This window comes from Macaca mulatta, chromosome 14, assembly GCF_049350105.2.
Source record: "Macaca mulatta isolate MMU2019108-1 chromosome 14, T2T-MMU8v2.0, whole genome shotgun sequence".
Lineage (NCBI taxonomy): Eukaryota > Metazoa > Chordata > Mammalia > Primates > Cercopithecidae > Macaca > Macaca mulatta.
The window spans coordinates 51,461,326-51,488,092 of record NC_133419.1 but is presented as its reverse complement, the minus strand read 5'-3'; the positions used below and the strand labels follow the sequence as shown (position 1 = coordinate 51,488,092).

At 43.6% G+C, this 26,767-nt stretch overlaps 1 protein-coding gene across 2 annotated transcripts in view; it reads left to right on the top strand.

Moving 5' to 3' along the window:
• The first annotated feature begins 1,098 nt into the window (after window positions 1-1,098).
• The window catches only part of SPON1 (spondin 1), a 295,913-nt gene continuing 270,244 nt past the window's right edge, over window positions 1,099-26,767 (top strand). The window contains 2 exon segments of one of the 2 annotated variants that reach the window (NM_001266118.1): window positions 1,099-1,472; window positions 21,018-21,124. In NM_001266118.1, coding sequence (NP_001253047.1) covers window positions 1,235-1,472; window positions 21,018-21,124 — 345 coding nt within the window. In that variant the 5' untranslated portion in view covers window positions 1,099-1,234. 2 annotated transcript variants of the gene reach the window in all.

The following is a 26,767-nucleotide window of genomic DNA, read 5'->3' as shown; positions in this document are numbered from 1 at the left end:
CACCCCCACTCCCTTGTTCTCCAGAGCAGGAAACAAGCTTGGAGAGTGCAGTAACTAGCCCAAGCTTCACAATGGGTGAGTGGCAGGACTGAGGTTTGATTTGGGTCTCTTCCCCGGAGAGACACTGGGAGAGATTCTTGCCCCGGGTCTTTTCCCTTCAGGCCCTCAGGCTCAGCACCTCTCTGAACATCTGTCCCTGGGGACTGATAATCTGAACTAAAATGTAAGCCAAGAAAACACAGGCTCTTCATTGAATCTTTTGAAACTCCTTTCCCGGGCAGTAGGAGGACCTTCCTGAGCCTTGGGCACTTTTGCCTTTGCTGGCTCCTTCCTCCAGGTTAAGCATATTTTATGACTGTAGAGGTGTAAATACAAATATATTAACATTATACAGTGAAACATTTTGTTTGACCTAAACTTTTTTCTTCTGATTTTTAAAGAAAACATTTTCATAGATCTCCAAAATTATCGTGGGCCCTAACCTCTGTAGCTAAGTCGTTTCTCCTTTCTCAGCCTCCAGTCTGACATGTTCCAATATGGCCTTGGGAAGAGCAATGGGCCCGGAGTCGCCGCACCTAACCCTGCAGTAACTGGTCGCAAGTCTCAGTTTGCTCATCTATAAAGTGAGTGAAAGTAATGCAATCTTTATTGGGAGTAGGGAACATGAAGGCGAGTCGATACAGTAAGTAAGCCGCCAAGCATATTGCTGGGCACAGAGCAGGTGTGCTACAAAAGTTAGTTCTCAGGCTTTCCTTCCTCTGAGCACCGTCCTCCAGAGGGTCCAGAGTGTAGCTGGGGGTTGGAGCAGCAGCCTCCTAGGCGATGGGACAGAGCCCACAGTGTCCGGTATGCCATGATTTCTTCGTCAGACCCTGGGAACCCAATGTCGCAAAATAAACACGGCCGCGTTGCTAATCGCCAGTTCGGAGGAAACAAAACAGCGCTGCGCTGGGGGATCTGGGCAAAATCAGCCCTCCCTCCTCCCGCTCCTTCGCCGCGGCCCTCCCCTCCTCGCGCTGCTCTGGTTCGCTTGACTCAGCTCAGCTCAGCGCAGCGCAGCGCAGCTCCGCGGCCGCCAAGCCGAGCCTGGCACGGTCTCCGAGTCGCCGACGCCGGCTCCGAGCTCCCTCTCTCCGCCCCGGCTCCGCCAGGTCGCGCCTTCGTCGGGACCACTTCGGGCAGGAGTCGCGTGGCCAAGGCCGGCGGCCGCGGCACAAAGTTGGGGGCCGCGAGGATGAGGCTGTCCCTGGCGCCCCTGAAGCTGAGCCGGACGCCGGCACTGCTGGCCCTGGTGCTGCCCCTGGCCGCGGCGCTGGCCTTCTCCGACGAGACCCTGGACAAAGTGCCCAAGTCAGAGGGCTACTGCAGCCGTATCCTGCGCGCCCAGGGCACGCGTCGCGAGGGCTACACCGAGTTCAGCCTCCGCGTGGAGGGCGACCCCGACTTCTATAAGCCGGGAACCAGCTACCGCGGTAAGTGGCCGCCCGGTGTGGCGTTGGGAGCGCGGGACCCGGTCCCCGGAGGGCGCCGACCTCGCGGTGCCGGAGGAGGGCGCGCGGTCTCCGGGCGCGCGGCACGGGTGCAGCCCAGCAAGGGCCCTTCTGTCCTGGCTGCCCTCGGCCCTTGCAGCTGCGAGCTCAGCGCGCATCCTAAGCCAGCGTACTGGGCCGTCGCGGGGGCCGCAGCCAGGAGAGGCAGCCCGCGTCTCCGACGCGCGGTTCCCAGGCGGAGCCACGCGTCACGCCGGCCTGACTGCAAGGGAGGCTCGCTTCTCCCCGGGCCGTCTGCAGGAGGGAGGTAAACCCGCCTTTCTCCAAATCGGTCTGGAGGGGATCCAGGTTTCTCTTGGTCGGGTCCCGGGCAAGGCAGCGACCCCAGCTTTCCCCACTCTGGCCCTGAAGGAGAGGGTACCCGATTCTCAAAGACCGGCCCCGGGCGGGACGGCCACTCCGGCTTCCCCAGATAGGACTCTTCAGGAGAAGGGACTTTGGCTTCTCCCTAACCGGTCCTGGGGCGCGAGAAGGAGGGGCAGGGACAGCCTAAAGCTCCTCGAAAGGGTCCTTGGAAAGAACCCCAAATTATTCTCTCGTGGTCCCAGGCGAGATGGAGGATCTTGGGTTTCCAGAACAGGTTCCCAGTGGGGACAGGGTCCTTAAAGAGCTTTGGGTAAGCTCCGAACTGAAAGGGGAATTGGATGAAGATGGAAAGAGAAGCCCCGATGCCCAAGGCCTGCTCCCTGGAGGCCGGGGAACCTTGGCTCCGGCAGCTCGGAGTCTCCGCGTCCCAGGGATGTAGCGCCTACGCTGCTTGGCTGAGAGCTGGGTTTCGGGAGCTCAGGGAGGAGGTGTCTAAGCAGGTGAGCGCCTCCTGGGCGGGACAGGCAGCTCGACTAGCACCAACCTGAAGACGCCTGACTGTATCCCCAGGCCCGCCACCTCGCTCCTCAGCAGGGTCATCTCCCAGACATCGTTTCCCCGTGCAGCAGCCGCCGCTCTCCGGGTCGGGGACAGGTAACCAGGAAGGGAAGGGAGCCTGTCTGGCCTCACCTTGGGTCCCGCCAGGGAGCGTGTCCCCTCACCCTCGCCCCTTCATACGTCAGCTCTGGTGCCAAGCAGGGAGGAGCGGGTCATTGGGGCACCTGGTGGGGCAAATGGGCTCCCAGCTGCTGTACTTTCCTCCCCGCCTTCCCAGTTCCCCAGAGAGCCTTGGACGGAAGCGGTGGGAGCAACACAGGATAAAGTTTGGGGCAGTGTCAGCGGGCGCCAGGGCCACGCTGGAGACCAAAGCCAGGGGTCACCCTTCTTGGAGCGCTTTTCCCTCTTTCCCGGGTTTGTGTCCCCGACTTTCTCCACCCTGAGCTACCCCAAGCCGGCTCCTTGGTGCCCTTGGCACCTTGGCGTGCTGAGCACTTTGCGAGGAATAATCTGACCCTGGCGCGCAGCTCCACAAAGAAAGATTTTGGGCGGAGAACACCCCTCCCAGCCCGGGAGGGAGTGCGCGGCTTGGCACCCTGGCTGGAGCGAGCTGCGCCGACGGGCGGCGACTGCCACTCGGTGGAGCCGGGAGGCGGCCGATCCTCCCTGTGGACCGCAGGGAAGCGAGTGTGACCTCACTGGCCTTTTCAGCCCTCCCCAAAACTGAGGACCTGAGTTCACAGGGGAAACTGTCCCCGCTTCACGTAGCAGAGAAAGAAGTGGCTCTGGAGTCCAACAGACTTGGGTTTACTCGCTGTGTGACCCTGTGCAAGTCATTTAATTTCTCTGCACCAATTTCCTAGCAAAAAAAAAAAAAAAAAAAAAAGCCAAACAGACAAACCAAAAAAGCTGTTTATCCACCCTCTCTTGGTGGTAGGGAGTAAATGAGTTTACAAAGGTGAGTGTGCCTGAGCTAAAAGAGATGCCTAATAAGCGTAGGAGTTCAATGTGAGGCCTTTATTGGTTTACTAATGGAGGTAGGTTCTTGATCAGATTTTTGTTTTTGAAGAGCTTGTGTGCGTTTGAAAGCAGGTTTCCTCAGCTCTCCTCCAGTCCCATTCATCTACCAGTGAATGGTGGTTATTTGGGTCCTCATGAATTAATTGAATTAATGAATGAGGTATTTCTTCATATCAGGAGCCTTGCCTAAGACTGTTGCTAATCCAAGCCCAGGAGGATTGTTTCAGTGGCTTAGGCTAGTCTGGGGTTCAGGCCAAGTGTACCCAGTGTCTCTTTTCACACTAATCCTCCGTGTTTTAGTTGAGCATTGGCAGCTGGTGGCCCTAACACTGGGAAGGAGGTACAGCTGGTATTCACAGGGCTAAGGAGGTTTTAGAACTACCTAAAAGTCCAGGGCCAGCAGGTGGGGAACTGGATAGGGAGTGTCCTGGACTTTCACCCTTCAGGCTACTCCTGCCTAAACAGCTGTCTGGACTTTGACACCCCAACTCAGGCTATAGATTGGGCAATCATCTCTTCTCCCTTCTTATGGCTAAGAGACCTTGAAAGAGATCTTGCAGGAACCATGCTGATGTTTTCCAAGTAAATATTCTGCAATTAGCAAACCTGATTCCGCCACTCAAAGTTTGAAAGAAAAGTTGCTGGCCTAGTTTGTGACATTTTCTGCTGGCTCCTTCTTTCTTAGAATAATTATGTTAAAAGTAACTCGAACACATTCTGCTCATTGTCCTGACTTAAGGCTGCTAAGTTGGCATTCCCCTGGTGTTCTATTTGCTTTTTAATTTTTTCCTGAATTAGGATCCCTCACAATCCTTGGAATCAATGACTTGTTTTCCTGCCTCAAATCTTTGTCCACAGTATTCCAGTTCATCCCCAAGCAGCTTCTGTTCTTTGTGCCTGCTGTCTAAGTATAGTCTTTAGGTACTCTAGACCGGAATAAAATGGTCACTATTAAAAAAAGACTGAAACATGGGGTTTCTTCCCCAAAACCTGAATCCAGTTGAGATCATTATTTTGTCTTTTCCAAGTTGTTAGTATTAATAGATCAATAGATTTCCTTTTCTCTCCCACCACTTCTATTCTCCCTCCCTCTTCCCACAGTCCCCCCTCCCTCCAACGGCAATAATTGTGCTTTAGAAAGCTCTGAAAGGCCTGCTCTGTTTCTGACCAGGGCCTCCTTTGAAAAGGAGATTACAGTGATTAAAAATAACAAGTTGAGGATCCTCAAGGGGCTTCCCTTATATAGGAGGACAATTTGCAGGACCAGCCTTTCCCAGATCACAATTTCAAGCCAAATAGAAGAAAATCCACTGAAATGTTCAATAATTGATTGAAAATAAAAGAGGCTCTTTTGTCTTACCAGAGGTCTGTTTATTAGGAAAATAAAGTCAGACTCTGGCTAATGAGAGTGGCTTTTCCTAGATGTTTTTTAAAGGGACATTTCAAGGAACTTGATGGGAAAAGAATGTCCAGTAGAGGTTTCAAAAGCTGGTCCAACTTCAAGCATAATTGGGGGTTTTATCCTAAACTGAGAGGTTTGCAGACCTCCAAAGCTGCATGGCTCTTTCTTTGTCCCACACTGAGACACACATCGACCACAGGAGTAGACACCTCAGACTGGTGGAAAGCACACAGGCTTTGATGTTGGGTGGGTTGGTTTCAGGTCCTGCTTGGTCACATATTCACTGAAGCCACTTCACCTCTCTGAGCCAATTTCTCCATCTGTAAAATGAGGATGTTTTGATTTTTTCCCAGCATTCCTGTGAAAATTAGAAATAATTCACATCAAAAGAAATTGTCACACAGTGGTTGCTAAAAAAATATGGGATGATTATTTTGGAAATAGAAAAATACTTAGCGGCAAAGCCCTGGATAAGATATTGTGTTAAGTTCTTCCTACTCATCTCACTTATTCCTTATAGTACTTTGAGGAAGTTTCTGATCGTTACTATTTTACGGATAAGAAGACTAAATCTCAGAGAGGTTTAGTTCCTTACCCATGGTCACACAGCTAATAATCGGCAGAATCAGGATATGATCTCAGGTCTGTCTGACTCCTAAATCTGTGCTCTTAACCAGTCTTCTGTGTTGACTCAATGAAATTAGTTGGGAATAGAATGAAATTCACTCAGCTACCCTCAGCCTTCTGGATGGTGAGCCTTCCTTCAAGGAAAACAGAACAACAAATCAAGATAGTAACTGACATCTCTCAGGAGAATTACTTTATATTACTACAAAGTAATATAAAGTGATAAATCCTTATTCACATTTGCTCTTTTATTGGCTTCAATGTTGTATTTCCCCATAAATTAGAGGATTAATTTAGAATCATGAAGAACCTTGTCAGTCTTTGGCCAATTCCTTTTGTTCGTGGGGAAACAAAAGGAAATTGGATAGGGGGGAAGCAAAAAAACCCAGAAAGAAAAGAAAAAAGAAAAAACAGATTTTACTGTTGTTTTATTTTTACATACAGATGTTATATGACCATGCCTGCAAAATTATATGTTTGGAAAGGACATATTTAGGATCTGAGAAATTTACACAGGATGAGGTCTTTTAAACTATTTCCTGGATGGTGGAGTTTTTAAAAATGTAAATGCTGCTGATGATATTATAATTAAGCCACCCCTCCTACCTCTCTTCCCTTTTTTGCACCATTCCCCGCTTTTTTATTATGTAACTATTTTTTAACCGTTACTACTTTTAATAAGTATTTAGTACAAACTGATAATAAAAATTAGAAAATGCAGCTATAGCTAATGCTTAATGGTTGTGGAGATTGTTTATTGCTCTGAGTTTTAGGAAATGAAAGAAATAAAAACATACCAAAAAGCATATCGAAATGGAATTTTTCAAGGTTTAAAACTTGAGTACTTCCCCAATCACAGGTAAGTTGTTTCATTATAGCTGACTCTTTCAATTGCATCAAGAAGCTATAATCACTGATACATTTACCACTATGGGCTGGTATATGAGGAGCTTTTCACTCTCACACTGTCCATTTGCTTGTTATACAGACTCACACATATATATAGGTCAATATCAATTTCTGTTGTGAGATGGGGGGACTCTTACCATATTATATTAGTCATAGTACAGGCTAAGCTCATGTTACTAACAGAACCCAACACACAGTGTTTTAAACAAGAGGTAAATGGGAGATCCAGCACGATGGGAGGCTTTGCTCTATAAGGCCATCCAGGAACCAGGCTCCTTTTACCTTGTTCCCCTGATATCTTCTTGCACTCTGTTGTCTAGTTCATAGCTACTTAGCCATGTGTGGCTATGAAGTGCTTGAAATGTGGCTATTCTGAATTGAGATGTGCTGTAAGTATAAAATATGCAATGATTGTTGAAAATTTAGTATAAAAAGAGCAAACATCTCAATAATTTGTGTATTATTACATATTAAAATTATAATTGTATATATTAAGTAAAATACACTAGTTAAAACTAATTTTGCCTATTTTCACATATTTTAATGGATACCTGTTAACAAAATTAATTTCACCCAGCTTGAGCTTATTTCTACTAAACAGCACTGTTTTAAGTTGTTATTCTCCTCAGCACCATTACAGCCGAGGAGAACCACTGCACATCTGTATTCAGTCAGCATGCAGGGGACTGGGGGGAGAGGAAGTAGAGGACAGCAGTTTTCTTTTAATAATGTGACCCAGGAACTGCACCCAGCACTGCTAAACACACTCTGTTGGCAAAAATTAAGTCATGTGGTCATACCTAGCTGCAAGGGAGGCTGGGAAATATAGCGTTTAGCTGGGTAGCCATGAGCCCAGTTAAAACTTGAAGGAGGATTTATTTTTCTAAAAGATGAAACAGAAAATAAATTTGTGAGGACCATATTAACTGTCTCTGTCACATATTTTCATGCACAGTCATGTAAAAACACAATATGTCTTATTCTCTCAGTGAAAGGTCATCTAGGTGCATGAACTTGACAACATATAAACTGATGTTCCTGCTAAGAATCAGCAGAGGAAGCCAGATGCAGTGGCTCACACCTATAACCTCAACACTTTGGGAGGCTGAGACAGGTGGATTGCTTAACCCCAGGAGTTCAAGATCAGCCTGTACAATATGGCAAAACCTCATCTCTACAAAAAAATACAAAAATTAGCTGGCTGTGGTGTCTCATGCCTGTGGACCCAGCTACTCAGGAGGCTGAGGCAGGAGGATCTCTTGAGCTGGGGAAGTTGAGGCTGCAGTGAGTAAAGATTGTGCCACTGCACCCAGTCTGGGTGACAAAGTGAGACTCTGTCTCAAAAGAAAGAAGGGAAAAAGAGCAGAGGCAGGAGTTCTGGGGTGTGTATGTGCAAGCATGTGTTGTGGTCTCTTTTGTCTCATTCTCCTTTCTCAATAAAAGAGGAAGTAGCAAAGAGGTGGTGTGGGAAGAGAAAAAGAAAAATGAAAACCCACTGGGGTATATATTCAGAATGAAAATGAAAGAAAATGTTTGAGTATGGCAGAGTTCCATTAAGATGGGACTAGAGGGCTAGATTCAAGAAGAGCCATGGAAAGCAAAAATCACATAAGTCAAAATTAATCCTTTGAAATTACACATAAGATAAAACCCAGATAGCAGCTTCAACCTAGCCTTATCTAAACACCCTACCCCCAATATTCCTGTAAGAGGAATAGAAACGAATTGGCATGTATCAAAAAGTCTAGCACTTCTAGTTTCCCTCCAGCATTGGAAGAGAGCAATGTTTCCTCAGTAGAGTAGCAGATAAACCCTTGGTTTGCTCTGATATGCAAGTACAAAATCCTCATCATATGATGGAGTGAGGGAGCTGAGAGGCTCATCTCATGCTCACTGAGCACATTCATGCATTGAATGGAGTGGCATGTGGCCCAAGTCATTTAAAGCATTACATTCTCTCTCTTTTCTCCTCCAGTAGTGTGCAATTGTGTTTGATTTTTACCAAATGCACCTCTCTTGGAGCATCTATAGTGTCAGGAAGCTTGCTATATCACACAAAAGGTTTTTTGTGATGCTTGCCAGCTCTTGCTGGTATAAAATGCCCCACTTTTACAGGATGTTTTGGCAGGGATGGAGTTGGGGTGCAGATAGGACAAGGCAAGGAGTTAAGTGAGACCACCAGAAGTCCTTTGCAAGGTCTATGTAGAGCAGGCTTCTACCTTTCACAGAATATTTATAACTTCCATGAAATCTTCAGGAAAACTTAAACAAGGGAACCACCCACATCTACTGATTTGCTTGAGGCTAGGAGACCCACAGGAAATAACTTGAACCCTCTCTACAGTTGTGGTTGAGATATTTGCAAATATGTCTCACGGACTGGGTGAGAGAAGCAGGGAAGAGTTCCAAGAACAAGTCACCATGTGTGGGGCAGGAGTGTGGGCAGATGGGCAGAGTAACAGTCACAGCAGGATGTATGAACCAAATGGTGATTCTAGGTGCTACAGGAAGCTCTCCCAACCCCTGACAACACTGTCCTTTGAATTTTCCAAATACACTAAGCTCATTCCCTCCCCAGGGCCTTCATCCTTGCTCTTCTTCATGCCTGGGATGGTTTTCCCCAGATCTTTGCATTGTTGACTGCTTATCTTTTAAGGGAATCTCTTTAAAGAGGCTTCTCTCACTACCAATTTATGTTTCCCATCACTTTTGCCTGATTTTGTTTACTTCATAGCCTTAAACACTCTCTGAAATTCTCTCGTTTATTATCTGCTTCCTACAGCTAGAATACAAGCTTTATGAGAGCAAAGACTTTGTATTTCTTATTTGCCATTTTATCTTCAATTTCAGAACAGTGCCTGGGCATAGCAGGCATTAAATCATTATTTGTTGAGAAAAAAATAAAGTATCATTGAAGCCCCAAGAACCCTGGTACAAGCTCTCTAAGAGAGCTGGATGGAGGAAGGGGAAAGTGTTTCTCTCTCAGCCAGAGAGAAAGGTGAGCACCCAAAGGATGGCAGACAGGGGCAAGAAGCTCCAGGTGGTGGCGGCAGAGAGAAAGGATGCCCAATGCCACAGGGGCATTGGCCAGAGGCAGAGGGCAGATGGCCTGCATCCAGGGTGCAGACCACTAGGAGGGAGGAGACAGTAGTTGCATGCATAGTGGAAGCAGAAACACTGTTGCTGTGGCGTGAAAAGCAGAGCAACAGCAGGCAAAAGGACAGAGGCAAGGGGCTGCCAACCTCAGAAACTGACTCTAAGAAACTGGCTCTGAGTATCTGGAGAAGTAGGGCTGAGGGGATTATTGAGCCATCAAACCTAGACACTAATTATTAAAGTGACTTTCCCTGGAACCAGCACGTGGTGGAGTCATTTGTAGTACTTTCCAAACCTAGCTATGCCTTTGGAGAGTGCAAAAACTAAACTAAAATTCAATTTAATTTTAAAACTTTCCTGGGCCCCACCCTAACAAAAGGCTGGATTCTAGGAATCTTATATTCTTTTTTCTCTCTCTCTTTTAAAGGAAAATGATAAGACGCAAAGAAAAGGTGTCCCCTTTTCTAGGAGCATGCTTCACCATCACCACCTCTCCTAGTCCCCAGCCCCAGTCTCCCACACACATTAGCACCTGGTCACATCATTACCGTATCTTGTTACTATGGGACACATGCACTTAGTGACCAGTGGAATATCCTCAAAGCCAACACGACTACAGCATTTCCTGCTTGGCAGTAGGGTGATGAGGAGAAGAGAACCATGAGTTTTCCTTAGGTAGCCACACTCACAGACTGGGGAAGCTTGAGCCAGGGCTGACTTGCTTGTACTTCTCTGCCACCAAAGTCTGCCTCCCATGTAACTTTCACACATCTGTCCAGAGTTCTGTCCTTTGGAATCAAGCAAAATGAGGTCTCCCCTGGGCCATATGTCAGCCCTTGAGATGTTTGTGAATAAAAAGCTGTTACGGCTTCTCTTCTGACTAAAATGCCCCATTTCTTTAACCATTCTTTGTGGGTTGCAGTTGCTTGCTCCCTTGTACTTTTTGCCCCAGATGTGGTCTGTTAGGGGCAGGACATAACAGAATGATTATCTCCTTGTCCTGGACATTGTGCTCGTGTGAAGCTTGCCAGGTCTTGTGTTTGCCATTTTGGCAGCTGTGCTGCAGTCTGGAATCACACTGAGCTTGCAGCCAACTCAAATTCCTGCAATTTTCTGGAAGGCCTGCTTCCCTCTTTAACCTAGACTGGTGAAAATGGTCCTTGAACATAAAATTTGACATGGTTTCTCGTTCGATTTAATCCAGCATGTTTGGATCCATCCCTGTAGCTGTCAGCCATTCGTGAATCTGTATTCGGTCACCAAGTGACTTATTCATATAATCTAATTTTGAATTATCCACAGTGTTGATAAGAAGGTCTTGTAAGTCTTTATCAATGAAGTTGATAAGAAAATTGAGCAACTTAGAGTCTAGGATAGAGCCCTCTGACATTCCTTGGAGTCCTTCCCTAAAGCTGATATTTAGCTAGGTTTGAAGTCAACAGATCTGCTGTCATCCCAATGACATTTACATACCAACTGCCACCCCCACCATAAGCCACCTCAGTTTAGTTCTAAATACTGTTTCCTGAGCCTGCTGGTGATTCTTATAGTTTAGGCAGAACGTTTTCTTTCTTTGCTTCAAAATTATCACCGCAAGTGATAGGAACAAAGTCAACCTAACTAAAACAGAAAAGGGAATGCACTGATTCCCATATTTGCAAAGCCCAGGGGTGGCTCTTTCTTCAGGCACAAATGGGTCTAGTGACTCAAATGGGGTCATTCCATCTCTCTCTCTCTCTCTGTCCCCCCTTCCCTCCTTCGCTCTCTATCTTTTTTTGTCCCTCGCTTCCACCTTTTCTGTCTTGCTCATTCCATCCTTAATCTCTTGGCTGTGTTTTGTCCTCATTTTTTCTTACTACAGATAAACTTTCTCCAAATGACAGGGAGGATAGCTGCCAGCAACCTTCAGTGAAAATCCTCTTAGCTCATCCTGTGACTAAGAGAAAAGCCCCTTTCCTTCTAACTACAAACTGAAACATCCCAGGGAAGATTGTGATTAGTCCAGCGTGGGTCACATGCCCAGGGCAATGGCATGGAGATAGACTGGCTCTGGATCGCAGTCACTTTTGTGACTTGATCTCTGAGGAGGGAGGACGAACTGTGATTGAAAGTCCCGGTGACCACAGGGTCAGAGTAGGGGCAGCAGTGGGGGTCCCCCAGAGCTTCCTGCCCTTGTCCACATTCCCAGATACGTTCTCTTGGCTGATACATCTCTACCTCTCCATTATTCCTCCTGCTATCCACATGCTGTTCAGCTCAGGACCCATTCATCTGGCTCTGAGCTGTTCCATGTTGAGGTCACACAAGGGGGAAAGGATTAACTTTTATTGAGCTGCTGCAGTGCGCTTGATTGCATTATCTCCTTGAATCCTCATGACAAATCCACGAGATGATAATTATGATCCTTATTTCACAGAGGAGACTGATTTATTTTTTAATATATTTTATTGATTTAGCAAATGTTTTTATATACTTCCTATTACCAATGCATTAATTGTCATGATGATAACAGGAGGTACATACTATTAAATATTACTGCTGTTTTATAGGTAAGGATATGTAGACAAGGACGGCTTGAGTAACTTGCCCAAAATTACACATGATAAATGGGAAATTTGAAATAAGTCTGTTAGCTACGTCTGTTATAGAAAAAATGACCCTTACAAATTTAAGTATGCATGATCTTCAGTTTGAATAGGAGAAACTTCATCTCTGCCTGGGGATGCTGAGAGCACTGACCAAAGAAGGCCATCCAGGGGAACAGCATAATCCAACTCCACCATCCTCACCTGCTCACTTTTGGATTATCAGTCTTGCCTTCCAGTCTTCCAGGCCATCACCAGCAAATCTTTTCTTGCCTGATCCTGGCTAGGTGGCCTTAATTATTGTGCCAATTTTTTAAATAGAAATATATGAGTTGCAGTTCCTCAGAGCTCTGGAAGTTGTGCAGAGTAGAAAGGGGAGCACTGTGACTAACTTAATGCCCCAACAGTCTTTGCAACTCCATGTTATAAGTTAAGGCAGAAGCTGAAGTGCATTGTGGTTGAGATGTGTAGCATGAAGACTGGGGCATTTCAGTAACACATAGCAGGTGGTTGGCAGGGGCTGGCCATAGGATGGAGCTGGGACTCAGGATCTTCTCATTGAGGTTGGGGTTCTATTAATAATTCTGAAACCCAAGAAACAGAGTGTGGAGGAAGATGGAACTGGACAAGATCCAATGAGGGTAATAGGCATAGAAGATGAATTTGGCTAATAGTTTATTAGAGTTTTTGTTAGAAGGTTGACACACCAACATTTGAAAGACACAGAAAGCTATTTGGTAATTAGGTAGGGTAAGTGTACCCGAGGATGGAAAGAACTCTGCCCTGGGTCGGGGTTTTAGGCCAGGCTCTAGTGTGAAATATCAGTCTTCATATAACTAAGGCAAGCCTTTGTTACTGATGTGGCTTTTAGGGCAAAGCTGTAATTCAATAGTTACACAGCCTCCAGTCTGATTTTTCTAAACCATAAATCTGAGTATGGAATTTCCTAGCTCAAACCCTTCAGTACTGCATCATCCCCCCACCCAGGGTGATATCCACACTTCTCATCAAGGCATTGAAGGCCTTTGATCATCTTCTCCCTGCTCATCTTCCTCACCAAGCCTTTTATCACACCCTTCCTCCCAGAATGCAACTTATGAAATACAGAATTCGTTCTGGTTTCCAGGACCAAGACTGGCCCATTACGTCTTTCTGCTTCATGGGATGCTGTTGATTCCCCTGTCCACTGGACAAACTCCTATTCCTCATTCAACTTACAACACAAATACTACCTCCCCCTTGAAGCCTCTCCGAATTCACCCAGATAGACGCAGATGTTCTCTCCTCTGCAAGCCCAGAACACATTGTTCGTACCTCCATAACACACTTTACATGTTATAAAAAATATCTGTTGATATGTATTTTTCCTCCAGATACTAGACTGTGCTCCTAGAGAGCAGAGGCCATTTCTTTATTACTCTGTGTCTCCAGCGATGTAGCACTGAGCTAGTGTAGACCAAATGCTCAGTAAAGATAAAAGGATGAGGGAGGTTGGCATATTGTTCAAGGTAACCCATGGGAACTTTGGGAAAGGGACCAGAATAGGAATGAGAAAACTATGCATTTAAGATAAATAAAACCTTTTTTGTTCATTCATTCAACAAGTATTTATTGAGCATTTACTATGTGTAGAGTGATATGCTAGATGCTAAAGATGCAGTGGAGTTCAAGACAGAATTTGTTTCTGCATTCATGGAGAGTACAGGTTATTAGGGGAGACAAGCATTTACCAGAGAGTTTCATAAACACATACTGAACTAACATTGGGTGAGAGGTATTCCAGAAAAGTAAAGAAGTATTGTGTGGGGGTGAAAGGGGCAGGGAGGTCCTCACAGGGCACTCTATTTTGAGTGTCATGGGCTGTAGGAAGCCTTGGTTTATTATAAGGACTTACCCAAATCTCCCCATAACCTGAACTTGTAAGAATCGTCCCCAAAGCCAATTCTCTCCATTGCAATCCCCCCAGTGGTCCTTCACTGGCACCTGCTAGAGTTTTTCTTTGGAGGTTCAATCATTGTTCCTGAGGACCAGCTCTTTGAAACACATTGTTGGGTAATCAGGCTGATGAGCATCATGATCTTTTATCATAATCACCAATTTCATCATCATCTTCATCCCCAATATCACCATCACCACTCACCACCATCACCATCACCATCATAACCACTACCACCATCATTATCATCATCATCCCTTAAAATTCTTGAACACTTTACATGTTCCAGGCACTGGGATAAATATTTATTTATTTCTACATTCCTATAAGAAAGGCAATATCATCAACCTCTTTTTTTAAAATAAGGAAACAGAGAGATTAAGTAATTTACCAGAGATCACATAAGTGGTAGCTCTGGGATTCTAATCCTAAATGTTTGCTCTTAATCAGTTCCCCATATGTACTCACAAGATGGCTCTGAATGGAATTCCTTTTTTATTTTTAACCCTTCATAAGCATTTTTCTTTAATTTCTTGGATCTCTTAATAGCCTCTCAAGGGAGGCAATTGGGAGGAGTCATTAGAGAGAAGATTCTATTATTTACTGCCAAGCAGTCATTTTAGGTTATTACTGGGACTCAGAACATACTGCACATTTGTGCCTTTCAGAAGGAAGTTGTATAATGAGGTTCTCTGGAAGGATAGAGTCTCCTCTATTCCTTCAAATTATACTGTGTAACAACATCATCACCAGTGATAATTATGGATTAAAACCCCACACTGAGTTCAGCCTCCAGAGCCTCCATCTCATGTGTTATATTTAATAGGGTAGTGTACAACCTTAGTTTTCTAGAACCTACAGGAATGCAGTATTCTGGGAAGCAGAGTTTATGATTAGCCATTTAAGCACACTGCACAGATATACAAAAGTTGGGATATTTATCATTCAGAAACATTGTTTAAGAATCTTTTAATCAAAATATAACTTACATAAGGAAAAGTTTACAAATCATGGAGTGTGGTGAATTATCACATCTTGAATATACTCATGTAACCAGAACCCAGATCAAGAAACAGACCATGACTGGCTCTTCAGCAGCATCTCTTGTGCCGCCTCCATGTTGCACTCCCTCCCTTTCCTGTACATATTACTACTGTCCTGACCTCTAGCACCATGAATTACTTTGCCAGTTTTTGAGCTTTATGTAAACATATATAAATGTAATCATACCATTTGTATTCTCTTGTGCCTGTCTTCTGTCACTCGAGATTATGTTTGTGAGAATTATCCATGTTGCATGTGGCAGTATGTGTTCATTTTCATGACTATGAGGCATTTGGTTATAAGAATATGCCACAATTTATATACCCATTCTAGGGCTGATGGGCATTTGAGTATTTCCACTTGGATGCTACTACAAATAACATTACTGTTAATATTCTTATAGGTATCTTTGGTGCACATATATACACATTTTTGTTGATTTAAGATGGTATTGCTGGGTGATAGGGTAAGAGTATGTTCAGCTTCAGTAAACATTGCCAAAAAATTTAGCAGCAAAATTGCTAATTTTCACTTCCATCAACAGTGTGTGAAAGTTCTAGTTAACGTCACTGGATATTGTTAATTCTTTTAAATTTATCCAAACTGGTAGATATGCAGTACTATTTCATTGTAGATTTAATTTTTATTTCCCTGTTGACTAATGAGGTTGAGAGCCTTTGCATATGTTTATTGGCCATTGGGCACCTTCTTTTGTGAAGTATTAATTTGTGCATTTGTCTTTCTTTTTTTTCTTCTGTTGGGTTGTCTGTCTTTTTCTTATTGATCTGAAAGACTTTTTTATATATTTTGGATATATAAAGTCAGTTTCTGGTTATATGGTTGCAAATGTCTTCTTTGACACTGTGACTTACTTCTTCACTCCTAATGGTATCTTTTGACGAGCAAAAGTTTGATATCACTCCATTTATATATCTTCTTTATTGTCAGTGCTTTTTATTGCTCTATGTAAGAAATCTTTCTTACTCCAAGGTCATTCACATTTTATTTCATGCTGCCTTCTTAAAACTTTGTTTTACTTTTCACATTTAGCTCTACAATCTATGTGGAATTTACTCTGTGTATTACGTGAGTTAAGGGCCAAGATTTACCATTTTCTACACGGTCATTCAGTTGTCCTAACACAACTTACTGAAAAGATTATCTTTTCTCCATTGCTCTGATGTATTAGGCTGGTGCAAAAGTAATTGTGGTTTTTGCCATGGCAAAACCATTAATGGCCAAAACTGCAATTACTTTTGCACCAACTTAATATGTCCTTTGTCATAAATCAAGCTTCTCTATATTTGTGGAACTTTCCTGGACCCTAAACTGGTCAACTGGCCCATTTTTCTTACTTTGCTATAGTCCACTGGCTTAGTTTCTGTAGCTGCATAAGTCTTGATATCTGGAAGTATAAGCCCTTCAATTTTGTACTTCTTTCATTAAGATGGTCTTGGACAATCTTGGCCCTTTGAATTTCCATATAAATTTTAGGACCAGCTTGTCAATATCACAACGAGCATACTGGGATTTAAATTTAGATTGATGAAACCGATAGATCAATTTGAGGATCATTGACATCTTTACAATACTGGGCCAACCAGTCTATGAACACTCAAGTAAATTTAATTGCACATCAACTCTGCACTGGTCACTGTGCTGAGCTCAGATGGGTTCTTACCCTTGAAGGTCTTACAAATGTGAAAACAAACACATAAACACAAAATATAATCTAATTTGATACTCTTTTCACTGATAATAATGAGTTCATATTTACTAAGGACTTTACATATATTACTTCATTTATACCTTGCACTGATACTTTGAAGCAAGTGCTGTTACTATGCCCATTATGTAGGTATTTTTCATTCCAGTAGGGTCCAAGAGAAAGAGCACCCAAGTCTTTCTGGGGAAATCAGAGGAAACATCACACAAAGGGTGGAGATTTGGCTGATTTCTGAAGTTTGCCAGGAATGGAGTAGCTTGACCATTCAAAGGTATATGAGTAGCATGTGAAAAAATACAATAGGGCGACATGACATGGATTTTGGGAAACTTCTAGAGAGTGAATCCAAGGACTGAAATGTAGTATGGCAGGGGAATGGGAGCATGGTTAGTGAAGCTGGAGAGGCAGAGCCTGAGGGCTTCGTGGTCTGTGGAGTTTGAGCTTTTTCCTGAAGGCAGTGGCTGTGGAGCAGGGATTATCTGTCTTGCATTGGGTTCCCTGGAGGCTGACTGTATTCATTTCCTAGGACTGCTGTACAAATTACCATAAATTGGTGACTTGAAACAACATAAATTTATTCTCTCATATTTCTGGAGGGTAGACATCTGAAATCAAGGTGTCTGGTGTTTGCTTCTGGAGGGCTCTGGGAGAAAGTTGGTTCCATGCCTCTCACCTAGCTTCTGGTAGTTGTCAACAGGCCTTAGCTTTCTGCGGCTTGTAAATACATGGCTCTAATATCTGCCTCTGTCATCTTGTGGCATTCTTCCCTGTGTGTCTCTGTGTCTTTTCTTATAGGAACATAAGTCATATGGGATTTAGGGCCCACCCAAATCCACCATTACCTCATCTTAACAAACTGCATCTGCAAAGACCCTATTTCCAAATGAGGTCACATTCCCAAATATGGGTTAGAACTTCAACATATCTTAAATCATAACACAAGCCTCAGATGAGGATTTAGATGTAAGTGATTCTTTTAAGGAAGTGCTCCCAGGGGAAACTAGTAAGAGAGTGGGGGAAGCAGGATAGCAATTGGGAAGGCGTCCTGCCAGCCTGTGATCCCACGCATGGTCCCTTCAGTTTCCACCAGATCCTGTGGGGCCATTTTGGAGTGTAAAGTGCCTCTAAGAATTGTACTCACCTGATGCAAGGCAGCTGGATCTTTCATCTTGGGCAGAGTAGGCGCTGGTAACCTGAGGACCAGGGACACAACTTAAGAGCCACAGGTGCTGGCCATGGGAAGCAGAAATATATTAGTGCCAGGGTCACATTAAAATGGCAAAAAGGCATTTGAAGAAATCTGGATGGAATATCCTTACTATTTGTTGCTTTGTCCTCTGTTCCCCTTCCTCCAGAATTGTGTATAATGGCCTTGAAGACCACCCACCCTCACCCTAGAGAGTCCGAGACTGCTTTTTGGTTGTCTGTCTGTCCTTCAGAGATTCCCAGCTCTGTCCCCTGACAGCATAACCACCATTTTTTTGGCTTGACACTGAGCACCACACTTTTCTTACTCTTCTTTGCTTTATTGTGCTTTTTTCCCCTCCATTCCTTCTTTTCTTTTCTTTTCTTTTTTTTTGTGTGTGTGTGATAGAGTCACGCTCTGTCGCCCAGGCTGGAGTGCAGTGGTGCAGTCTCGGCTCACTGCAACCTCCGCCTCCCAGGTTCCAGCAATTCTCCTGCCTCAGCCTCATGAGTAGCTGGGATTGCAGGCGTGTGCCACCACGCCTGGCTAATTTTTTGTATTTTTAGTAGAGATGGGGTTTCACCATGTTGGCCAGGCTGGTCTTGAACTCCTGGCCTCAAGTGATCCACTCACCTCAGCCTCCCAGAGTGCTGGGATTACAGGTGTGAGCTGCTGTGCCCAGCCCCTTCTTTTTTTCTATCTGATCTTTTGTAGACATCAGTAGCTCCTTTACTTTTGTAGGATGAACCGGCCAATCACAGCATGTTATTTACCTTCTTTATGTCTTAGAGTTCTTTGCTGTGTCATTCTGTTGGTGGCTCAGGGCCAGCCACTACATTATCCAAGATAGTGGTTTTATTTGTTGGAGCTTTAGGGCACTTCATTTTCGGGGCTAAAACTAGTTTAAGGAATTTGGAAGACTAAATGCTCCTCTTTGATAGGAGGCTGCATATCATATTCACAAATATTATATGTCAAATGAATTGATTTTTTAAAGTTTAAAAACTTACTAATCAGACAATATTTGTGGAAGATCTGTAACATGATGAATATATTGTGAAGCCATGGGTAGAGTGTTAAACTGGGGAGAGTGGGCCTTCAATTCTGACCCTAAGTTGCCACTGGATGATTTTATGATCTTAGGTGTGTCTGTTGACCTTTCTATGTTTTACTTTCCTATCCATGAAATTGGAGGGCTGAATTAGAAGATACTTGAGATCACTTGAAGTTCTAATAGTCTGTAATTCCATATCTAATGTCCAGAATCTTAGCACTTTTATGCAGGCCGTAAAGTAATTTAAATACCAATTTACATCAATTTAAAGAAACCTGAATTGAATGTCTATTAGATGCCAGGCTCTGTGCCAGGTTCTGGGGATAAAAAGAGAATGAAAACCCAGCCCCTCTCCTGTATTAGCACAGTCCAGTGGAGAAGGTGAACCAACAAAGAATTGCAATTTAGTACAAAAAAATACTGCAATAAAAGATTTCCATCTCAGGAGACTGGGGGTCCAATGGGAGGGAGGACTGCCATTGCCTTGTTGAGAAGGCCCTTGAGCTAGATTTTTTTTTTTTTTTGAGACGGAGTCTCACTCTGTCACCCAGGCTGGAGTGTAGTGGCATAATCACGGCTCACTGCAAACTCCACCTCCTGGGTTCATGCCATTCTCCTGCCTCAGCCTCCCAAGTAGCTGGGACTACAGGCGCCCACCACTACGCCCGGCTAATTTTTTGTATTTTTAGTAGAGATGGGGGTTTCACTGTGTTAGCCAGGATGGTCTCGAACTCATGACCTTGTGATCTGCCCACCTCAGCCTCCCAAAGTGCTGGGATTACAGACGTGAGCCATCGTGCCTGGCCGAGCTAGATTTTAATGGAAAAATCGTTCCCTGGGTAGATGTAGGAAGGAAGAGTATAACAGACATAATTCCAGCTGCTGTAACAGGTGACCCTCCACAACGTAAGTTTATTTCCAGCTCATGCAAAGTATAGTATGGATGTTTCTGGCCAGTAGGTGATTTTCCATGGGTTTGTTTAAAATCCCAGTTTCCTTCCCTCTGTGGTTCCATGGCCCTTCTGGGACATCAGAGTCTTCTGCTGGACCCTGAATTAAGCAGGCAGAGGCAAGAGAGTGAGAGTGCAGGGTCGTGTGGAAAGTTTGTACAGGTCAGGCTTGGAAGTAGAGTATGGCAGTACTCCCTTATCCGAGGTTTTGCTTTCTGTGGTTTCAGTTACCTGCAGTAAACTGTGGTCCAAAACTATTAAGTGGAAAATTCCAAAAATAAACAATTCATACGTTTTACATTGCATGCTGTTTTGAGTGTTGTTATAATGATTGTGTCTTATTAGTTATTGTTGATCTCCTACTGTTCCTAATTTATAAATTAAACTTTATCATAGATACATATGTATGTATGTATATATAGGAAAACCATCGTAAGCATAGGGTTTGGTACTATCCATTATTTCAGGCATCCACTTGGGGTCTTGGCATGTGTCTTGGCCTTATCTGCAGGGGGCTACTGTATATCATGTCTGTCCATCACTTCCACTGGCAGAACTTGGTTGTAAAGCTGACTTAACTGCGAAGGAGGCTGGGAAATGTGGTGTAGCTGAGTTTCCACAAAAAAAAAAGAAATACGTTTTGAAGAACACACAGCAGCCTCTGCCACAAAGGTCATCCTACAGGACTTTGTGCTGTGAAGAACTAGTTTTCTCTTGGGCCAGTCTAATGGAAGTGTAATGTTAGACAATTGTCAAGATTGAGTTTCTGACCAGGGACTATCTTTATCAAATTGTGGTTATTGGGAGAGAGCTCACCACATCCCTGGTTGATGCAAGAATCTCCAAGTAAGATAGCAGCTCAGATATTTAACAGGTTCTGAAATGTAAGAGGGAGCTGGGTGAAGAGGTTAAGAGTTCTCAAATCAATGCATGAAGGCCTCACCACTGTCCACGGCCTCTGTAACCCACAGGTCTGGGATATTGATGGAGAACTCAGGTCTATCCCATTTGACAAATAGACAATAATTGATTCTTATACTTAAAACCTGCTTTCTTTTCTCTCTGCAGTAACACTTTCAGCTGCTCCTCCCTCCTACTTCAGAGGATTCACATTAATTGCCCTCAAAGAGAACAGAGAGGGTGATAAGGAAGAAGACCATGCCGGGACCTTCCAGGTAAGACCCTGCCTGGGCTTATTCAGTGGCCGTCCCTGCCCTGGGAGGTAGAGGCTGGAGAGGTACAAGTGTCTCAGGTGGCTTCCCATGCAGTCCCTTGACCTTTGGCCAGCTGGGCCAGGTCCATTTGAAAGGGTCATCATGGAGCAAGCAGCAAATGCCGCACACCTATCTGAGCAAGGTTGGCCACTAGGCAGGCCTTGCTTTGTCTCAGCAGGTCACAGGGCTCTTCTCTGGGCCCACAGTATCCTTCAGCAGCCAAGCGTGGGGAGAGCACTTGGAGCCCTGGCTAGGCCTGGCTGTTTCGCCTGCACAGGCATTTCGTGATTGACTGGTTAATTCTCAAGTCTAAACGGAACAAGAGCTCGGGACCGCCAAGTTGGAGGGAGTTCAAAGCACAGGAGGAAGACTATTAAGGGAATGTAGAGATTGATTTATGGGGGAAGATTAAAAAGAATTAAACATGCTTTACTTGGCCAAATGAACAGGGCTGAGTTTAAGAGGTGGTAATGGTCTTTAAATGTCAGTCCTCACAGAACACGCTCCTCAAGGGGAGGCTTACATTTGACTCCGCGTGAAAGGGCACAGTAAGACAAAAGTGGGGCAAGAAAAGAAAGGGAATCGCACAGACAAGGACCCCGACAGTGAGTCATATTTCACTGTGGAATATTCTTCCAAGGAAAGTGGTAGGAACGTCATCCCCTTTCAGAGGTTTAGAAAAGAGCCAGCAAGTTGTCAGAACACATCCCAGAAGACTGGAGGGATCCGAGGAGGAGGCCTGGCCAAATTTGCTGTAATTAATTCTCATCTCAGATTTCCATTGTTCTGGAATTCATTTTTATCTTGCATTTGCAAACTAAGAAGAAAAAAACTCAAAAGGAATACTTATACCCATAGCTGGCTGCTGGCGACTCTGGTACAATTTGTGGGCTCCGTGGAGGACCCTGACGCAAATACCTCCCTTATCCAAAGACATCTTTCAATCCTTGTGGCCAGGTTGTGATTTTTAATCCTGTGATTTAAATTATTTTTCTGCTCTCTGGGATTCTAGGTTTTGGGCCTAGTGAGATTTAATTCCACACTCACTGTAATGTCCTTCTATGGCAAGGAACCTCTTGGCATGTATCTGCAAGGGTGACCCAATAATAATACTAGCAACAGCCAATATTTGTTGGGTACATACCATATGCCAGACACTATGCTAAGTGCTTTACTTAATCTTAGTTTAACCTGTCTTTGTTTAATTAGTTTATCTTTGTTTAATTCTCAAAACAACCCTAGTACATATGAACTATTATTCCCATTGTTGGTCCAGGAAATTGAAACTAGAGAGATTAAATCACTTGCCTTAGCTTGTTTAGTGCTTGTTTTAGTCCATTTTGTGTTTCTATAACAAAACACCTGACACTAAGTAATTTATAAACAACAGAAGTTTATTTCGCTCACTTGACATGAGACTGGGAAGTCTCACATCAAGGTGCCTACATCTTATGAGGGCCTTTTTCCTGCATTATCCCATGGGGAAAGGCAGAAGGGTAAGAGAAGGTGAGAGCAAGAGGGGGCCGAACTCACCTTTATAACAAATCCACTCTCAAGATAACTAACCCACTCCCGTGATAACCACAATCCATTCACAAAGGTAGAGTCATCACGACTTCACCTCTTATTAGACCCTACCTCTCAACACTGTTGCACTGGGGATTAAGTTTCCAACACATAAGCTCTGGGGGACACGTTCAAACCATAGCAGCACTGTTCTGGCTAAATTCAGTAAGTCGATAGTCCTCTCTGGCTCACAGTTGTTTCTGCTCAGCTTAATCCTTGTTCTTGCAACTGATTGGTGAATACAGGGCCCTGCTCATAGTGGGCAGTGCATAAATATTTGCTCGATGAGTGGTTGAACATTTGACTCTTTCTGCTAGTGTCCATACCTCAGTCCTATTTGGGACTGTTGTAGAACTCCTATCTCTGTATGCATCCTCCCTTCTTCCTCCTCTTGGAGCTTCAGACATCCTCTCTTGTTACACAACAGTGCTTCTCAGAATGCATTCTCAGGACCAGCAGCATCAGCAACACCTGGGAACTTCTTAGAAATGCAAAATCTCAAGCCCATCCAGACTTGCTGAATCAGAAACTCTGAGGGTGGGGCCCCCACAACCTGTGTTTTAACAAGCCTTCAGGGTGAATCTGGTGCATGCTTAGATTTGGGACCCATTATTCTAATGAGACATAGACCAGCCCATCTAATGGGACGTCCTCCATCATCATGTCAACACATCTGTCTGTTCCTATCTATCACTGTTTCCATCAGCCCTAAGAGGGATCAAAGTGGGATAAGAATATGAAAATGCCTAGCATATGATAATGACAATAGGTAACACTTAAAAAGTGCTTGTGTGCCAGATACTGTTCTGAGTGGTTTATATTTGTTAACTGAGTTTATCCTCAGAGTGACATGATGAGGTAAGCATTATTATCCTATATTCCACAGAAGAGAAACTTGTGGCAAAGAACAATTAAGTAACTTTCCTAAGATACCCAGCTCTAAGTGATAAAGCTGGGGTTCAAACTCCGGCAGTCTGTCTCTGGGTATCTGCCTGTGACCACTGTGTATGCCATCTCTCAATATATACCTGTCAAATGAAAAAATAAGGGCCCACTATGACTTTTATGACCGTCTCTGTGCCAGGTGCTTTTTATGTTAGCTTTTTTTTCCCCTTAATTCTTGTAGCAACCTTGTGTGGTCAGTATTGTTATCTTCACTTTTCAGATGATGAAACTGAGTCCCCAAGGAGTTCAGTAAGTTCACCAAGACAGTCCAGCATCACAAAGGTCAAAACATTGTGCCAGTTTCTTATTTCTCAAACATTATCTCCTCATCCCTGCCCTACCCTTGTGCCATCAAAATGCACACTCCACTTGGGTTCCAATTATCTCAGAGATTTGGGGGAAGGAATCATAGCCCATGCCCCTCATCTTACCTCTCCTGCTCCTATGATATGTGGCCCCCATGCTGTCCCTTCCAAATCTATCATGAAAGTATTTTATCTGTGTACCAAAGCTGTTATCTTTGGAGTCATTGATTTATTCAGCAGCATTCGTTGAGTGCCTGCTGGGTGCTAGGCACTGGGGATAGGGTGGTGAAGAAAACAGAGGTAGTCCTCATGAAGTCTAAAGAGGCTTCCTTGTCATCATCCCATAAACTGACCTCTGCTGCTGAAAGATGTGGCAGAAAGTCAACAAGTCATCCACTGAAACATAAGCAAACTATATATATATAGAGTTATATATATAGTTTATATATATTTATAGTGATTTAACAAATAGACACAGCTTTTGTTTAACACCTTTACTGCAAATATGATGACTTTGAGGGCTTAACAACCACAAAATTCTAATACTCATTCATCGATACATAATATTTAACATATTTGTTGGATACGTGTGATATTGTTATATATATAGAATGTGTAATGATCAAGTCAAATATTTGAGGTATCCCATCACTTTGAATATTTATCATTTCTATGTGTTAAGAACAATTGAAATCCTCTCTTCTTGCTACTTTGAAATACACAATACATTGTTGTTAACTATAGTCACTCTGAATATCCTTTTCTTTTTTTAAGTTCTGGGTTACATGTGCAGAACGTGCAGTTTTGCTACATAGGTATACATGTGCCATGGTGATTTGCTGCACCCATAAACCCGTCACCTACATTAGGTATTTCTCCTAATGTTATTCCTCCCCTAGTCCCCCACCCCCCGACAGGCCCTGGTGTGTGATGTTCCCCTCCCTATGTCCATATGTTCTCATTGTTCAACTCTCACTTATAGTGCGAACATGCGGTGTTTGGTTTACTGTTCTTGTGATAGTTTGCTGAGAATGATGGTTTCCCCCCGACTTATGGCTGCATAGTATTCCATGGTGTATATGTGCCACATTTTCTTTTTCCAGTCTATTATTGATGGACATTTGGGTTGGTTCCAAGTCTTTGCTATTGTGAATAGTGCCACAGTAAATATATGTGTGTATGTGACTTTAGAGTAGAATGATTTATAATCCTTTGGATGTATACCCAGTAACGGGATCACTGGGTCAAATGGTATTTCCAGTTCTAGATCCTTGAGGAATCACCACACTGTCTTCCACAATAGTTGAACTATTTTACCATCTCACCAACAGTGTAAAAGCGTTCCTATTTCTCTACATCCTCTCCAGCATCTGTTGTTTCCTGACTTTTTGATGATTGCCATTCTAACTGGTGTGAGATGGTATCTCATTGTGGTTTTGATTTGCATTTCTCTAATGACCAGTGATGTTCAGCATTTTTTTCATGTGTCTGTTGGCTGCATAAATGTCTTCTTTTGAGAAGTGTCTGTTCCTATCCTTTGCCCACTTTTTGATGGGGTTGTTTGTTTTTTTCTTGTAAATTTGTTTATGTTCTTTGTAGATTCCGGATATAAGCCCTTTGTCAGATGGATAGATTGCAAAAATTTTTTCCCATTCTGTAGGTTACCTGTTTACTCTGATGATAGTTTCTTTTGCTGTGCAGAAGCTCTTTAGTTTAGTGAGATCCCATTTGTCAATTTTGACTTTTGTTGCCATTGCTTTTGGTGTTTTAGACAATGAAGTCTTTGCCCATGCCTATGTCCTGAATGGTATTGCTCAGGTTTTCTTCTAGGATCTTTATGGTCCTAGGTCTTATATTTAAGTTTCTGATCCATACTGAGCTGATTTTTGTATAAGGTGTAAGGAAGAGGTCCAGTTTCAGTTTTCTGCATAGAGCTAGCCAGTTTTCCCAACAACATTTATTAAATAGGGAATCTTTTCCCCATTGCTTGTTTGTGTCAGGTTTGTCAAAGATCAGATGGTTGTAGATATGTGGTGTTATTTCCAAAGCCTCTATTCTGTTGCATTGGTCTATATATCTGTTTTGGTACCAGTATCATGCTGTTTTGGTACCAGTATCATGCTGTTTTGGTTACGGTAGCCTTGTAGTATAGTTTGAAGTCAGGTAGCATGATGCCTCCAGCTTTGTTCTCCTTGCCCAGGATTGTCTTGGCTATTGCGGGCCCTATTTTGGTTCCATATGAAGTTTAAAGTAGTTTTTTCCAATTCTGTGAACAAAGTCAGTGGTAGCTTGATGGGGATAGCATTGAATCTATAAATTACTTTGGGCAGTATGGCCATTTTCATGTTATCGATTCTTCCTATCCATGAGCATGGAATGTTTTTCCATTTGTTTGTGTCATCTCTTTTGTCCTTGAACAGTAGTTTGTTGTTCTTGAAGAGGTCCTTCACATCCCTTATAAGTTCTATTCCTAGGTATTTTATTCTCTTACTAGTAATTGTGAATGGGAGTTCACTCATGATTTGGCATTCTGTTACTGGTGTATAGGAATGCTTGTGATTTTTACACATTGATTTTGTATCCTGAGACTTTGCTGAAGTTGCTTATCAGTTTAAGGAGATTTTTGGCTGAGACAATGGGGTTTTATAAATACACAATCATGTCATCTGCAAACAGAGACAATTTGACTTCCTCTCTTCCTATTTGAATACCCTTTATTTCTTTCTCTTTTCTGATTGCCCTGACCAGAACTTCCAATACTATGTTGAATAGGCGCGGAGAGAGAAAG